The sequence below is a fragment of the Labeo rohita genome, chromosome 12 (genome assembly GCF_022985175.1).
Source record: "Labeo rohita strain BAU-BD-2019 chromosome 12, IGBB_LRoh.1.0, whole genome shotgun sequence".
NCBI lineage: Eukaryota > Metazoa > Chordata > Actinopteri > Cypriniformes > Cyprinidae > Labeo > Labeo rohita.
Genome location: NC_066880.1, coordinates 20,869,374 through 20,886,679, shown reverse-complemented (window position 1 = coordinate 20,886,679; position 17,306 = coordinate 20,869,374). Strand labels below are relative to the sequence as shown.

The following is a 17,306-nucleotide window of genomic DNA, read 5'->3' as shown; positions in this document are numbered from 1 at the left end:
AGCTTGAATTCCAAGCTTGAAGCTTGTGAATTCCTAGTTACCACGGGATGTCAATCCCATGGCAGAAACAGAGAACAAATAGGAACATAATTAGCGTAGCTGCTGTTCAAACCAAGCAAAGAAAGATTTGTTCAAACCAGAGCTAAAAGATTAATAATGTGCATTTGATCAGATGTAACTGCAGTAAAAGTTTATGAGATGCATTATTTGAATGCTTGGCTAAAAAGATGAGTCTTTAATTTAGATTTACAGACAGTCTCTGTGTGTCTGATCTCCGAACGTTATCAGGAAGGCTATTCCAGAGTTTGGGAGCCAAATGTGAAAAAGCTCTACCTCTTTTAGTGGACTTTGCTATCCTAGGAACTACCAAAAGTCCAGAGTTTTGGGACCTTAGGGACCGCGATGGATTGTAGCAGTTAGAAGACTAGTTAGGTACGCAGGAGCTAAACTCGTAGTAATATTTTGTAGCTGATGCGGAACCTAATCAGTAGCCAGTGTAGAGACTTTAAAATTTAGGTAATATGTTATATTTATATATATATATATATATATATATATATATATATATATGGGGTAATATTTTCTTGACCTGGTATTGACTAGCAGCTGCATTTTGGACTATCTAGCTTGCTTATTGAAGATGTAGGACAACCACCTAGTAGTGCATTACAATAGTCCAGTCTAGAAGTCATGAATGCATGAACTAGTTTTCTGTGTCAGAAACAGGTAACATGTTTCGTAGCTTGGCAATGTTTCTAAGATGGAAGAATGCTGTTTTTGTAACATGAGAAATATGATTTTCAAAAGACAAGTTGCAGTCTAATATAACACCCAGACTTTAAACTGTAGTGGAAGTAACTGTACATCTGTCTAGTTGTAGATTGTAAGCAAGAGATTCTGTGTGCTGTTTTTTGGTCCAATGAGTAGTATCTCTGTCTTATCTGAATTTAATAGGAGAAAATTATTGGTCATCCAGTCTTTAACATTTTTAACACTTTGTTAACTTTGATCATTTAAAAGTTTCATCTGGTTGTGTTGAGATATATAGTTGAGTATCATCAGCATAACAATGGAAACTAATCCTGTATTTTCTAATAATATTACCAAGGGGCAGCATGTATATTGAAAATAGCAGGACCTAGGACAGATCCTTGTGGCACTCCATGCTTTACTGGTGATAACTGAGATAACTCCCCGGTTAGATAAACAAAGTGGTAGCGATCAGACAGGTAGTATCTAAACCATCTTAAAGCCTGCCCTTGGATACCTGCATAGTTTTGTAGTCAGTCTATTAGTACAGTATGTCATGATCTGTAGTGTCGAACGCAGCACTAAGATCAGCATAAGAAAGCGACTGCACGCTTTTGCGATTGTCAGCAACTGCACGCGATCACAGATTGCATGGTTTGATTCATTGTTCAGCAACTCTTGGTAAGAAATCGTGTATTTGTTCCATTTAAGTACAGTAAAAATACCGGCCCTTTCATGATCAATCATGTTGCTTTTCCTCTATGTTTATTGTCATACGCAAAACAGAGATGTCTAGGCTCTGCCCCCATCTAGAGATGGGCGAGAAGTTGTAGCTCATTTTCATGTAAAGGAACACACCCCTGAAACAGCACTTTTAGACCTGCCCCAAAAATGACACTTTTTAACACGTTATAATAAACAATCTTTATAGTATTTAGATCTGAAACTTCACAGGCACATTTAGGAGAGCCATAAGAGTAATATTACATCTTGCAACAAGGGGCATAATAGGTGCCCTTTAAATGTGATTTATAAATACAACAATTGAATTAAATTAAATATGGTATCTTGTAACTGTTGAGTTAGAACCCGTTTCAATAGCTTTGCTATTTGGCCAAAACTTCACCTTGTTGTAATTGTCTGTACTGTAGTATATCTTCTGCCCCTCTGTGGCAGAAATTGAGAATCCACTTTTGCCTCTCTGGAATGGAGACTCAGGACATGCTGCATTTGTCATTGTCTCGCTGGATGAAGACTTTTAACATAGGGTATCTGTTAATGCCTCTTTCCTCACAAGCTTGAGGCTCAGAACGTGATCGTATCCATTGCTGTCTCAAAAGCTGGACAGTTTGAGTGTTGTATCCATTTACATCTCTACCCTCATGGCCTGGAGACTCAGAACTTGGTTGTGTCTGTTAGTGTCACACTGGACGTGCCGGTGACTCAGACCTTTGTTGGTTTCTGTCTATCCCCTTACAGAACTGAGACACAGAAAATGTGTTGTTTGAAAAAGCACCTATATCCCTGTCTGATAAGGAGGAGATTGCAGTTTGATGCTTCTCTTCTAGTGCTGTGATTGGTGCTGTTTCCATCAGAGCAAATGGGGATTATTTATGTATTTGAAAAGGAACAGTGTACAATTTTTAACAATAAATGTTTCCATCTAATGGGTTGTAGTTTTGTTTTGTTTTAAAAAGACTAATAAATGTGCACCACTAAATGTCATCTGAAGTCACTGATACAACAACAGCAAAAGGGTACAACACAATCTCTTATAGACGACAGTCACTTTTGTAGCTTTTACAGAGTGCTTAGGTTTAAAATAAACAAAATCACAGGAGTACAGGAGAAGCAAAATTATTTAATAATTGATCTACAAGACATACATCTGAGAAAAATTTAAAATTGATCATAACTCAAAAGGTTAATTTTCTCTAAGATCCTGCAATGGTGATTTTGGATTGTTTTTTTAACCAGTATTTTTAAAGATTTTAAAGGTTTAATCACAGCTGAATTTGTTTAACATGTTGCACTACACAATAAGGATACTTATTTCTCTAAATAAGTTTATATTGATTGTAAAGTTTGAAAACATAGTTATAAATGAATTTGCATAAGGAGGTCCTAAGGAATTTTTATGTCCGTCTAAAAACAGACTAAAACCTTAGGTATTAGCAGCAGTAAACTGTAAACCCCCATTTTAAGCTGAGTTGGTGTAAAATCACCCTAATCTATTATAATATACTAGGAACTGCAAGCGCTTGGGGGCCTGAAAAACATCTCTGTGGAGCTTCCTGACTGGCCAATTAGTGATGACACAGTGCTTCACTTGGCAACTGCTGAGGCTTTAGCAACAGGTTGGTCCATCCAGTCGGGGGTTTGGATTGGGTAACACTTAATTTCAGTTACTGAATTATGATGCTGATTTTACTAAAATGCAACAAATATTTTGAGCTGTCATTACCTTGCAGGAAAAGCAGGTGAGGAGCTACTGCATGAGGTTGCTTTCCAATATGTGGAGGGAATGAAGGACATGAAAGGGAGGATGCCAGGAGTATCAACTATTCAAGGTAAGCAACAACATGTTGTAACTTTTGATGACATGAGTAACCATCTAACCAAAATCAAAATCAATAACACACTCATGACCAAAGACTATTAAATTATACTATTATTTATATATATTTTTCAAACAATAGCATTTATTAAACAACAGCAGCCATTACAAAGTTACTAAGCAATTCATTCAAGAGTACAAATATAGCACTCTGATAAAGTTATATAAAAATATAAAGTTATGAAACTTTGCCCTCAGCCAAATCTATTTGTGCTGAAATAACAGATTAATGAGACCAATGATAGCCCGTTAGATATTGTACAAGAACTGAGCCCAGAGGTACCCCTGTATTTGTGGCTTTCTTCAGTTTCTTCAGTTTTTATGAGTGCATATGACACACTTTTTGAATCTCTCAGTTTGTGTAAATCCACGTAGGTTTCAGAGTATAATTTTTTTATCCACGTTAATTTCACACTTGTCTAGTACAAATATGTAGCTTTGTTTCATAATTGCAGTATGTATGTTTTTCGTTATTTACCTCAAAAGAAAGGAAGTGAAAAGTGACAACATGCCCCGTATCTGGGGTACATTGTACATAGGGGCACGTTGTGACAGCTTAAAATGTTATCTGATTTAATAAAAAAATATACACGACAAACTAAAATATTTAGTCAATAAAATAAAATGATTAACTTTTTCAAATGAAATAATGGCGTTTTTTAAGAATTAAAAGTCTAATTTTTGAGGTTCAAAATGAACACATCGCAACCATGCGTGGGACGGCTATGATCTCAAAACAACTATACAGTATAGTTCAAAACAATGTGCGCAAATATAGATGAAACACATACAGACATTCAGAAAAACACTTCCCTCCCTCCACACACAGCTCTCATAGAACACGAGACACATAAACGAGCCAAAATGCTTTACATTTCTTGAAATAATAATTTCTCAACATTAAACATTGATTGTCAGTCTTTATTCACCTGTTTCTTGTGGTTTCTTTTTAAAATCCATAAAAGTAAATAGTGAAAATGACATCGCTAATGTCACAGAATAGCACAGCGTAGTAATAGCGGGGCAGATTGTAACGCAGTGTTACAACGTTCCCCATTAGCGCAATTGGAATATACAACTGGTTAGTGTCTTCTGTTGGTTTGCCAAGCATTAATAAATTATCTGAACTGATAAATAACAGATTGGAGATTAAAATAATAGCAGATTTGTCTCATTTTAAATGAATAATAAAAACTGGGATTAAAAATTTACTTCAGCCAGAAATTTACTTTTACATTGGTAAAATAAATATTCAGCGATATCTTTAAAAGGCTTTTGAATTTTGGCGCACTTCTTTCTCTGTATAGTGTTGCTATGGCAACTAGTAAACAAGGTAAATTTGGTTATGCTAGCGTGTGTGGAAATATTTACACCAGGCGTGTTACAACTAACCCCGCGTTAGTTTGTGCCCCGCGCACCCCTACTTCTCGTGCACAGTATGATACATGGATTTACTGGTGAGTGCGTCAACATTTCCATCTGTGTCTGGGGGTTTATCGTGTTAGTGAGTGGACTGGAAAACAAAGGAGTCAGTTTCTGTCCGTGTCAAGAAATCAGAAACACCAGGGCACATATACGGAAACTGCCGGAAACGTGCCGTTTACGGGTTCATGTGCTGACATGAACAGTCTGGAAACGTGCCTTTTCATGCAGTGCAATGGGTAAATCCAAGACAGGTGATAAATCCAGGGCAGGCCGCCGACAGACAAAACGAGAAAAGCCAGGCAAGGATCTAGACACGGGAAAACCTATGAAGACTATGAACAGGTCTTAACTAGACTGGGAAACTAGGAAATAGTCAGAGTTGTAATGTAATGTTGCTATCGCTAATACAGTAATATGCGCAAACAATAATCAGCCCAGAATGATGGTTAGGGCCTTGTATTTATACTGTGTGTGATTGGCTGCAGCTGTGTGCATAATCAGTGAAGTAGCGCATGGGAAATGTAGTTCAGGGTGACATGAAATAGTCAGTGTAGTGTGAGAGTCAATATAATAGGAAGGTGACCTCTGGTGGCAGGCAGAACGAAGACCATGGACAGGATTTGTGACAACATGGATAAAGTCTGCTATCGCTGTACCTAAACTGAATAAAAAGCAAAAATATTTTAACTGATGAAACATTAAAACAATAAACACACGGTTGCAACAGATATGGTTTATGTGTGTTTTTCAAGTCATCTCCAGGTAATAAATAAATCAAGAATATGAATGATGCAGTGCCAATTGACATAATTTATTATAGCATAGAAACTAATAAATATCTTCTGCCTTAAAATGGAAAAAAAGTGCTTGTAGTATATAAACCATAAATTGTCATTAGGAAAATCTAGGAAAAAAAAATATTATTGAATTCAGATTACTGGCTATTGTAATTTCTTACCCAATTAAAAGTAAGAGATAATAAAATAATTAAACTTGTAATTATAGACGTGGCACTTCTATCTCTGAGTGGCTAAAGACGACTGATTGCAAAATGCTGGGGTCTGGCACCAGCAACACAGCTGCCATTAAGATAAATGAGAATACTGCCAGAAAATATTTTATATCCTGTTTTTACTTCTTTCCTTTAAGGTGTTAAACAGTTGCGCCCAGGCCATAAAGGGGGTTACAGGGTGCTATACAACCCAGAAGCCAGAGGTTGTGGGGCAGCCATGAGGGCCATGTGCATTGGCCTTAGGTGATGGTGATTTTTTTTTTTTTTGTATTTTCACAGATATTTGGTAGTAGTGTTGGGGATATCTAATTGTCTTTACTTCAAAGATATCCTCGTCCTGATCAGCTGTCCTCACTGGTTGAGGTTGCTGTGGAGACTGGAAGAATGACCCATCCTCATCCAACCGGTTTCCTTGGAGCTGTGGCTGCAGCCTTGTTCACCTCTTATGCAGTCCAGCGAAGACCAATCACAACCTGGGGTCTGGGTTTATTGAAGGAGGCTTGTCCTGTCGCAAAAACCTTTGTTAAGTCTGCAGGATATGCTGTACTGGAGACTGTGAGCGACTGGGATTATTTTACTGGAAAATGGAAAGCGTAAGAAGCCGAATTTCAGGCACAATGCATGAAGATATGGTTCTATTACATAATGACATATATATATAGATAGATAGATAGATAGATAGATAGATAGATAGATATATCTCAGGGAGATTTTATTAGATAATTTTGTTCTGGACGCATGTAATGTTAGGTGTTAGGTCAGTAAGTATTTATACAGTGATATAAAAAATTTGAATCTGCCAACCACCTCAAAGCATCTGAATTGCAGTCTGTTGTATTTATTTTAAAACTGTTGAAATAAAAATAGGGAAACAGTTTAGAAATGATTAGTTATTAATAATTATTAGCATTTTCACAATACACATTGTTTCAAAGCACAATACAGAAATTGATAATATTGATGTTTATAACATTTAAATGCCTTTAAGTCCACATTCAGTAGTTTAGAGTTCGGTACAGTTTACATTTTTCTAGTTCATCTTGGTGCTCCTCCTGTCCAGGATTTATGATCAGGATTTATGATCAAGATCTTTTTTTTTTTTTTAGTATTAATATCTGTGATTAACGTTTTAGCAGTTGCAGCTCTTTCATGGATGTTAGCTTTGTGAAGTTCTCTGCGGTTGGTTTTTGGGAAAACAGGGTCTTCAAGGTGAATGATGAGGTTTGCTGTCACTTTGCTGCAGTACACTGTTTTAAATTATTATACAACAGACATATCAGTAGCATTTCCATAAAATAAACAAATCCATGGTGAAATGTACCTGCCAGCTATAGGATTTTCCAGTGCCATTTTGGACCATTTTGATTCTCTATGGGATAATTTATAATGCATTTGTTATTATAAAGTTAATTAGTCATTAATGAACACATTTATAAACCCTTTACAAAGGGAACCTTACTATAATAAAGTGCTGTTCATTTTTTCATTTCTCACCATTTTTTATCTCTCCGTTCTCTTCTTATCTTCTAAGGTATCTGGATCTAAGAGGATTGTCTTTGGGGACTGAGCCAGTTATTTGGCCTGACCAATATGGGCCAGCAGAACGAGATGAGGCCTATACAAGTTTCAGTCTATCAGGTTGGGGTGGTGGATGTGGTCATGATGCTCCAATGATTGCTCTGGATGCCCTCTTAGGAGCAGGCTCTGACTGGGAAGAACTCATGAGTCGCGCAGCATTTCATGGAGGTCATCTTACTATATTTCAGAATGAACTATATCAATTTTGTATTTTAGTCCACTTTGTGTAAAAACTAGTGCTGGGATAAACTATGCATTAAAGGTTCATCGGATGCTAAGTTCACTTTTACATGCTGTTTGAACATTAATGTGTGTTGGCAGTGTATGTACAAATCTACCCTGTAATGGTAAAAATACATGCAGTGGTTTTTAATTAATCTGTAAAAATAATATCCCCTTTTTTAAATCGAGCCATTCTCAGATGCCTGTCATTGCCTCACACCCACAGAGGCCGTTCCCACGATAGTTGATTGACATGAGCGTCTTACCTCCAATCAGTTGTAACAGTCCAACCTCCATGTTTTGATGCCGGAGTAGGGATGTAAGTTAGACAAGAATTGAGTGATTGAGGTGTGTTGCTGGATGTAATAATGAACGTAATGGTCGTCATTTACTCCCAACATCTGAGCTGCTGAAGATGCAGTGGATTACGTTTGTTTGTGAAGGGAATGCGCCTCCCAATCTACGTATATCCGTCTATGTTCGCATGAATCATTCGTGATCCAGCTTCACTTACAGCAAAAGTGAGTATAAGGGTTTTTTATGAATCTTTGCGATCGCCTTTCCTAATAATCTGCTAGTTAGCAAGTTTAGCGGCTAAACGCGGGAATTTTTAACCAAAGTATATTATAGACTTTTCATTAAGACCCTAAAGAATCATATCAACTTGTGGAAAATGGTCATCCGATGACCCCTTTAAGACATGTAGGTGTAAGTGCGGAAATGAGTATGAATATTTGCAGTAATGACCCTGTATCAAGAGGATCAGTCCTCACATAAAACGTGGACCCACTTTATTCTAAGTGCACAAGTATATATATATATATATATATATATATATATATATAATTATTATTATTATTATTTATTTATTATTTTGTTTTTTTTTTCACGTATTTCACATATTAACAATATGCTTATATTTTAAAAAAAGACCTGCTTGCAATTACATCTGTAATTCATTTCTGTAATTATATCTATAATTATTAGGGCTGCACAATCATGGTAAATTGATAGTCACAAATATTTTTCTCAGAATTTAATTTAATCAGAATTACTGCACTTTCATGTAAACACAAATCAAGAGAATGTCAATTCAAATGCATGGTTTAATTTAAAGGCCACCTATTATGCAAAATTCACTTTTATATGTTGTTTGAACATAAATGTGTGTTGGCAGTGTGTGTACACAACCACCTTATAAGGATAAAAATCCACCTGCTCCTTTTTTTAATCCCCATAAATCATAAGCAGTGTCTTAAAACGAGCCATTCACAGAATCCGTGAACACATTTTACAGGCTCCACCCACAACTGTTGATGGACACTGACCTATTAGCACCTGAGTGAACTGCACACAATCCACCATGTTTATCTTCACTCTAGAGCAGTGGTTCTCAATTCCAGTGCTGGAGTACCACTACTCTGCACATTTTGTATGTCCCCTTATTTAGCACACCCGAATCAGATCATCAGCTTGTTAGGAGGGAGATCTATGAACTGAACCAAGGGTGTCTGACAGAGAGACATACAGTACAATATGAAAAAGAGAGACATACAAAATGTTTAGAGCAGTGGTACCCCATGACTGGAATTGAGAACCACTGCTCTAGAGCATTTAAAAGCAGCATTCAAGTAAGAAATGTCTTCATATTAAAGCTATAGAAGTTATTCGGTCAAGAGCAGTGAGTGATTTCCTGTTTTTATTTTATTGCTGGGGTCATGTTAACTGCTGTCACTTAATACACAGATGTAAAAAAATGTGATTACTTTCCCTGCTGTTTACCTTCACAGACATAACAAACTGTGTTTTTGTGACATATTTTTAACATAACCCTGTGTGTATTTGACAGTTTAAATAAGACATATAAGAGAACATTGTTAGTAGTCTTATGCTGTGTAACAGCCGCTTTCTGTGCACATGCTCCTGATGTGTGCGAAAACTGCATATCAGGAGTTTAAACTGATATGGCTGTAAAACACATGATTTCAGTGTGATAGACATGATAATCAGATGTCACTTTCCAAACAGATGTTTTTGGCAGGGTATCTGAGGTGTGAGCTGTAAAGGTACAGCCCTATTCTGGAAAAGGGGGAAGGGAGCTGCAACTCATTTGCATTTAAAGCTATAAGCACAAAAACAGCTCCTTTCATTTTCCTCTCAAAATAGGCATTTTCAAAATTATATAATAAATTATCTTTGGGGTATTTTAAGCTGAAACTTCACAGACACATTCTGAAGACACATGAGACTTATATTACATCCAATCAGGGGTTAAATTGGGCTGAGCCCCGGCACATAGGCTCCTGGTAACTCATCAGAAGACTTTCCTCGTACATTTTCAACATTATAGGCTATAGTTTTAAACACTTTACTCATTCTTACTAATTCAAGCAATGATGCAACGCAAGTGTTTTTATGTATCTCTGAAAGGAACCAGGTGTCTTCAGAAAAGTTTTCACTGCATTTAAACTTTATCTAAAATAGTAGCCTTCATAAGTGCAGCGCTGCTTTGTTTACAGAAGTTACTGGGGAAACTACTGTATTTCTGACGTTCCAAAAGCGCCTCCTACTGGCAGACAATCAAATTGGATTTTCAGTAAGCCTGTCTGCTATTTTCTGCCCCTCCACCATATAACCTTGTTTTAAATTAATATAATAATTTATACTTCTGACTCATCTTTTTTCTTTAAAAAAAATGGTTTAATGGCTGAAATGTGAGGTTTATCATTTTAGATTTTTGTTTTTGTGAAAATCTGTATCTCAACTGTAAATCATGTTTTTACAGTCATATGGTATTAATGTTTATTTTTAATACATTTTTGCAGGTCTTAAAGGTGTCATTGGAAGCTCATTTTCCACAAGTTGATAGGATTCTTTAGGGTCTACATTAAAGTCTGTAACATACTTTGGTTAAAATTCTGGTAGTGTAAAACAACACCCTTTTTACCTTATCAAAAACAGCTCTGTTCACAGCAGCCTGTTTTGGTGCATGTCCTTGTAAATGCTAATGAGCTACACCCCCGCCCCTCTCTTCTATTCTTGGGTTAAAGTCACCATTTTCATTCATGCAGTTATAACGGCTCAAAAACTATTTAAAATGCATGTGTAAATGACTTATTAGTCATTTCGTGGCTAAATCTGTCATATTTACATTAGACTTGTTTACTTATGTTAATTATTGTGCATTGTCCCTTTTAAAATAAAAACGAGAAAATAAAAATAAAGAGAAAAAAAAACGCCTTTATTAACCATCTACAAAGACAACCTTAATGTAGTGTAGTGGATGCGACAAAGCAACCATTGCAAATCATTTGAACTCTTGTGTCATTATGTCATGAATAGAAGGAGGCAGCAGTTTTTACTGTCTGGGATTTGTCATGTCGTGCCGCATCCAGTGTAGATAGCATCACTTAAATTTAATGAGCTGTACTGTATTTTGTTGCGCCGTGATGTTGCCGTCCAGTGTAGACAACATCACTGATTATAATGAGTTCTACAGTATATTGTTGTGCCGCACTGCTTGTGTCCATTGTAGACAACATCACTGATTATAATGAGTTCTACAGTATTGTCATGCTGCGCCACTCACATCAGGTGTAGACACGGTGTGTGAGACTGTTCACTTTAGCCGTATTCAGCGTAGAACTTGCTAACTAGCACATTATTAGGAAAGGCAATTTGCAAAGAATCATTAAAAAAAAAAAAAACGTACACTGACTTCTTCTGTACTGAAGCTGGATCATGAACAGTTGGTATCGATCCATCTTTCCAGAACAACTTTTTTTTTAGCAAAACCTGCTTTGTACTGACCCTCGTTTACAAAGCGATCTGATGAAATGAATTGTGTAAACGCATTTATGTAGATTGGAGGGTGCATTCCCTTCAAAAACAAAAGCAATCCACTGTATCTGCAGCAGCTCAGATGTCGAGAGTAAATAATGACTACCATGTTCATTATTACATCCAACAACAAAACACCTCAATCGCTTAGGCGACATTCTGCTCCTGCATCCAAACAATGGCGGACTGTTTACAGCTCACTCAGGGTGGGTCTTTGGTTAATGCCAGTGTTAGCCAACAGTCGTGGGAGGGGCCTTGGCCTGTGTGACGTCACTCTGCCAAAAAACTGAGAAAGGCTTGATCCGAGACACTACTTACGATTTACTGGGATTAAAGAAAAAAAAAAAAACACACTGTTTGGATTTTTATCATTATAGGGTGGCTGTCACTGCCAAGACATATTTCAGTTCAAACAACATGTAAAATGAATTTTGCATCTGATGACCCCTTTAAAAAAAAGGTCTTAAAAATTATTACATTTGATTTTAAAAATCCTGCAGATAGATGTAGCTTTGCACACTGCCAGCATCTAGAATGACTTTGATCCTGCATCTAATAAAAAGGGGCATAATAGGTGTCCTTTAACTCATTTAGTTTCCTATTTATTATATCTAGCGTATCATATGTAGAAACACACTTTCTATATAATAAAAAATAGTAAAATAAGAAGCTTCTCTCAAAAGCTACACCTGTGAAATTCCTAATATTAACTCTAATTCTAATTGTTATGTTTTTGTCTTAAAATAACAACAAAACTGACTCTGTATGACACAGAGGTTGCATGAGTGTATCTATTCAGTTATCAGAAAGTCATGTTAAAGTTCTGTTAAGGTCTGTTGGACTAAAGGCCTGTGCATACTTCTCTCTTTACAGGAGACAGTGACAGCACTGCAGTGATTGCCTGCTGCTGCTGGGGTCTGCTGTATGGAATGGATGGAGTCCCCCAGTGTAATTATATAAACCTGGAGTATAGGGACCGACTGGAGAGTGTTGCACAAAAGCTGTATGCTCTTTCTCACTGATGAAGCAGAACTCTGAACAGAGGAAATACAAAAAGAGAAATAAATCACATAGGAAAAAAGATGGCATGCCATAAATTAGCAAATAGATCAGTGGAAATTATATATATATTTTTTAATATGACGTGAGGTTGCCAATGTCCTTTGTAGGTGTTCTCTGCACATTCTATATTAAAATGATAAGAATAAATAAATAAGAACATTTTGGATGCATTTGTTTGACTTCCCACTTTTGAGCTTTGTAAAAAAAAAAAAAAAAAAAAATCAGAAATCAAAGAAACATGCAACTTGAAATTTAAAACTTTATTTTTTAGTTTTTTTTCCCCTTAAGGTGAAGCTGGAAGGTTAATAATAATCATTTATTAAAGTTATTTTTATTACTGTTAAAAAGCCTATTGTTTACTTCCACAATTCATTCAAGCTTGATTTTTGAATCCATAAGTCTAAATGTTTAAATAAATCTTGTAAATGTACCGCGTAATTAAACAGAATTTACATTTACAGAATTTATTTGTAACTATGGAGTACCTCCACAGTACCTACTCGTACATAAAAGGGAACAATATGCAACGTTTGGGGAATAAGGGGGTAATAACCTGCAAAATTCTAAAGCATTTATACTGTAAGTATCTTATAACTAAAGGGCACCTATTCTGAAATTACAAAAAAGTGCAATCCGTGCAATTGAACATGGGAAGTGTAGTCCAGGGTGTAGTGCAACAGTCTGTGTAGTGTGAGTGTCACTATGATGGCAAGGCAACCTCTGGTGGCGGGCAGACTGGACAGGAGTCGTGACAGCATCTTTTACTCTTAGATTAATCTTTGAGAATTTAATGTCTTGTATTGATTTGATAACTTTGAATGGGCTATGTAACTGGCACAATACTTATTTACCTGACTAATAATTACGGCTGTCACTAACGATTATTTTGGTAATGGAGTAATCCAATTGGATAATCTTTTTTTTTTTTTTTTTTGGCAGTGATAAAAATAGATTTAAGTGAACAATAGCCTTTAAAATGACTTAAAATACATATATAATAGCAATTAGGCAATAATAATTAGTTCAAATAAAGTATCAAAAGCAAGTAATCATATGGTTCTATTGAACAAAACTTAAAATACATAATGTATTATAAACAATAGAGCTAATGTGCATTACGCATTTTAACAAATGCCTGCAGAGGGCGCCAACAGCCTGTATATTGTTTTTACACTTTACTGCACGATCTAATCAATATTTAATATTGACTCAACAACATTTAATTCAAGTGTCCACCTAATCTTTAATATTGGGCCATTTCTTTATGATAGAAAAGCTACAGCCACTGTCATTTCTTGAATATATGGACATCAAAACGTGTAAACTCAGAGTGAGGATTTAAACTTTTATTTTGACATCGCGATGAACAGTTAGCATATTTAGAACATTAATGGTGTATTCTCCTGTGTCTGCGTAGGTTTATAAACGATTTACCTTATGAAATAGAGCATGTTGCATTCCCAGATGAACGTTACAATAAAGTCAAACTTACAACAATATCCAGAGATAGAGTTTGAGATGCTCCACGGGTGTAAATAATAACAGTTTGTGGAACAGCATTTACTGTGTTGCCTTACAACATTTACCTACATAACCTACTCGCAAAACGTGAATGAAAGAGTGCAACATATTTGTCCCTGTTTCACTCCGTCTCGAACTGCTGTCATGGAAAGCACTTGAGAAACAGTGCCTCTTCTGTGGCTTGGTGTGACTCGTTTTTTAGTCTGGAGCAAGAGACTGTACGACATTCACGTTTTACGATTTTACTGATTTTACGTAGAAAGGGCTACAGCGCACCGCGTTAAAAGAAAGGAATTAATGTTTTCATAACTGCTTACCAATTTTAAAAACGAAACTAAAAGTAAGTCATGGTAGAGAGCAAGAGCCCCCTGGTGTTTTGGGGGCCCTATGCAGCTTGCGTATTTTGCATATAGGGAGGATTGGCTCTGGAACTGTAACACAACACATGCTACTGAAATTCAGCAGTTAAAGCTGGCAAAGAGTGTTTGCAGTTGTTTTGACTGACTTTTTTTTTTTTTTTTTTTTTTTTGACATTAAAACTTTTAATAAATTAATTAAAAATAAATACAGAGTGCATAAGTTTATGCAGAAGTAGTTTTAAAATATGAATATGTAGCTGAGGCTACATTATTCTGTTATGTAAAGCAGGATAATGTTGAGATGTGCGTGCTGTAGATTACATTGATTTAGACTTAATTCCTGAACAAAACGTATCAGTAAGGATTAAGAAAGTTACATTTATGAAATTTAATCTTGACTTGTACAGGTTTTATGTCAGATTCAGTATTTTTAAAAGAATTATATGATGCACAGGCTCTCATTACTGAACAAAAGCCAAATAGGCTGACACAGGAGGCACAATTCATACGCAATGTAATACATTAATTAAAGTCATTATTAACATCCTAAATAAAATGAACTTTTTTTTTTTAAAGGGTCTGTCTTGATTATGAAGCATTAAATGATTAGATGGATGCCTATAATCAGTATTACACAAACCATACCTTGTTTTATTTATTGTTTAATTAATACAAATAATCAGAGTATATCATCCATCATATGGAAGATTAAATAACATTTAATTTGTAAGATTTAATATGTAAAATTTACTAGATTTCATGGGTAATGCAGATGTAACTTTTTTTTTCAGCACCAAATAACGTCTTTAACATGAAATAAATTAAAATTCACAGGCTAAAAAAAATAATAAAAAAACTTTCAATTAGGATATCCGTACATTTGTTTCTTACCACTGAATTCTATTACATTTCTCCAACACACGCTGTCTCTATGACATTAGTTAAAAAAAGTGAAATATGATTCAAACCCATGCTGATGAAAACAAAACGATCAGGCTGACTGACATTTGCAAAGCGCGTGCATTAGACCCACGCGATCTCCCTATAGTACACAGTGTTAGGGAGTAACTAGTTACATTTAACGGAATTACGTAATTTAATTACAAAATACATTTAATTGTAATTAGTTACAATTACTGAGAAAAAAATGTGTAATTAAATTACAGTTACTTTCGAAAATGTTAATGATTACAGAGGGGGTTACATCTGAATTTTTTCACACACCCACATACAGATTTAATTAACTTCTTTCATAAATTGCATTGACTTTTCTAAAATTAGACACCAATGTTTCTGGAGTTTAGGACAAAGAATTGGACAACTGTTTTATTTCCTATTTAGGTTTATGCATATCCTTTATTTGTTAAGATTGTTTTTTTATTTTTCAAGGCATTGTTAGATGCCAGTGTTTCCTGTCATAACTATGCGAACATTTTATTTCAAAACCAGTATCATAGGTATTAAACTATTTCTTGTTATGATTTTAAATCTGTATTTAACCTCAAAATGATCTGAAAGTAAATAAGAGGTGTTAAGTCTGAATTGTGGTGGCTGTGCTTTAAATTAAATTATTACACGTCTCTGTGGAATGCTTTATTATGATTGGTCAGTCATGACATATGTGTACAATTTCTTAATTCTGTCAGCTTGCCGTTTGCTACAAACTGATTTCTTCATGGAAGCTTTGCATTCAAATATTTCAACTCAGATCAGTGTTTCGTGTCTAATTATTTACTTTTGTGACAAGCAGCTGTATAATAAGTGGGATAATGTACATCCAGCCAGTTGTTATTGCAAAATAAAGATGTATATTATCCCTTACTTATTATAATCTTAATTCAAGTGATAAAGGATTCTGAAAGTCTGACAGTGATCAGTGTTGAGTGCTACTGTAAGGTTAACTCTGCCTGGTTTAAATGTTTCAAAATGATTAACAGTTGAAAATATTAGAAATTTAGAAAAGTAATCAAAAAGTAATCATATTTAATCAGTTACATTACTTTAATAAAGTAATTAAAAAGTTACACTATTATTACATTTTAAATAGAGTAACTTGTAATCCGTAACCTATTACATTTCCAAAGTAACCTTCCCAACACTGAAAGTACATTATTGCAAAATATGTCTTGGTGAGATTCATACAAACATAATCTGTTATGTCTTACATGAACGTTTAGTTAACTGTTGGGGAAAAATCTGATGTGTAACATTATACTAGAACTAGATCCATGCATTACAGTATCTTAATATAGATCTGTCTCAGTGTTAATCAAACTTAAAAGAAATCTTAAAAGAAAAGACAGAATCACGCTCTTGATTACACAACTGTTCATTTGCATCTTTGTTCTTATTTTTAATAACAAATATATAAAAAAAATAATAATACATTTGTTTTTTTTTTGTTTGTTTGTTTGTTTGGTTTTTTTTTTAAGTGATTTGCTTTGGAATCTTACACTGCTGACTCTATTGCCTTCAAACGGCTGTATCTCAGTCATTTTTTGCCAGCATGGGTCTCTCTCTCTCTCTCTCTCTCTCTTCACACACACACACACACACACATGTAATATACACTGCCTGAAAGAAGAAGAAACAGACAGAGATAATATGATGCAATGAATGATGATCATATAAATAAACTACATGAGGTAAAAGTTTGTGAACAAATTTCATGTTGGCCTAGTTTAAAATAGGGTAATAACAATGAAGTTCCAGAGATCCGAGACTTTGTAACATAATCGTGTGATTTTTCGTGTCACATGATAACACGTTTTAATAATATTTTTACGCTAGTATGTAGTATTTGGGGATTTATGGTATTTGGCTAATGGAATTGGCTAATTTAGTAATGTTTGTATATAACTGGGCTCATTAAAGTAGCAACATTTTATGTAAAATTCACTTTAAAGGTGTACCTTTCTCA

General features: G+C 35.1%; 1 protein-coding gene across 2 annotated transcripts in view; it reads left to right on the top strand.

The window, feature by feature from the left end:
• The window catches only part of LOC127173935 (ADP-ribosylhydrolase ARH1), a 38,796-nt gene extending 22,830 nt beyond the window's left edge, over positions 1-15,966 (top strand). The window contains exons 3-8 of one of the 2 annotated variants that reach the window (XM_051124038.1): positions 2,999-3,107; positions 3,222-3,320; positions 5,942-6,047; positions 6,131-6,397; positions 7,336-7,550; positions 12,318-15,966. In XM_051124038.1, coding sequence (XP_050979995.1) covers positions 2,999-3,107; positions 3,222-3,320; positions 5,942-6,047; positions 6,131-6,397; positions 7,336-7,550; positions 12,318-12,466 — 945 coding nt within the window. In that variant the 3' untranslated portion in view covers positions 12,467-15,966. Of the gene's footprint in view, positions 1-2,998; positions 3,108-3,221; positions 3,321-5,941; positions 6,048-6,130; positions 6,398-6,937; positions 7,551-12,317 lie in introns of those variants that run through there. The other variant, XM_051124039.1, reaches the window with a different exon arrangement.
• The last annotated feature ends 1,340 nt before the right edge of the window (positions 15,967-17,306 follow it).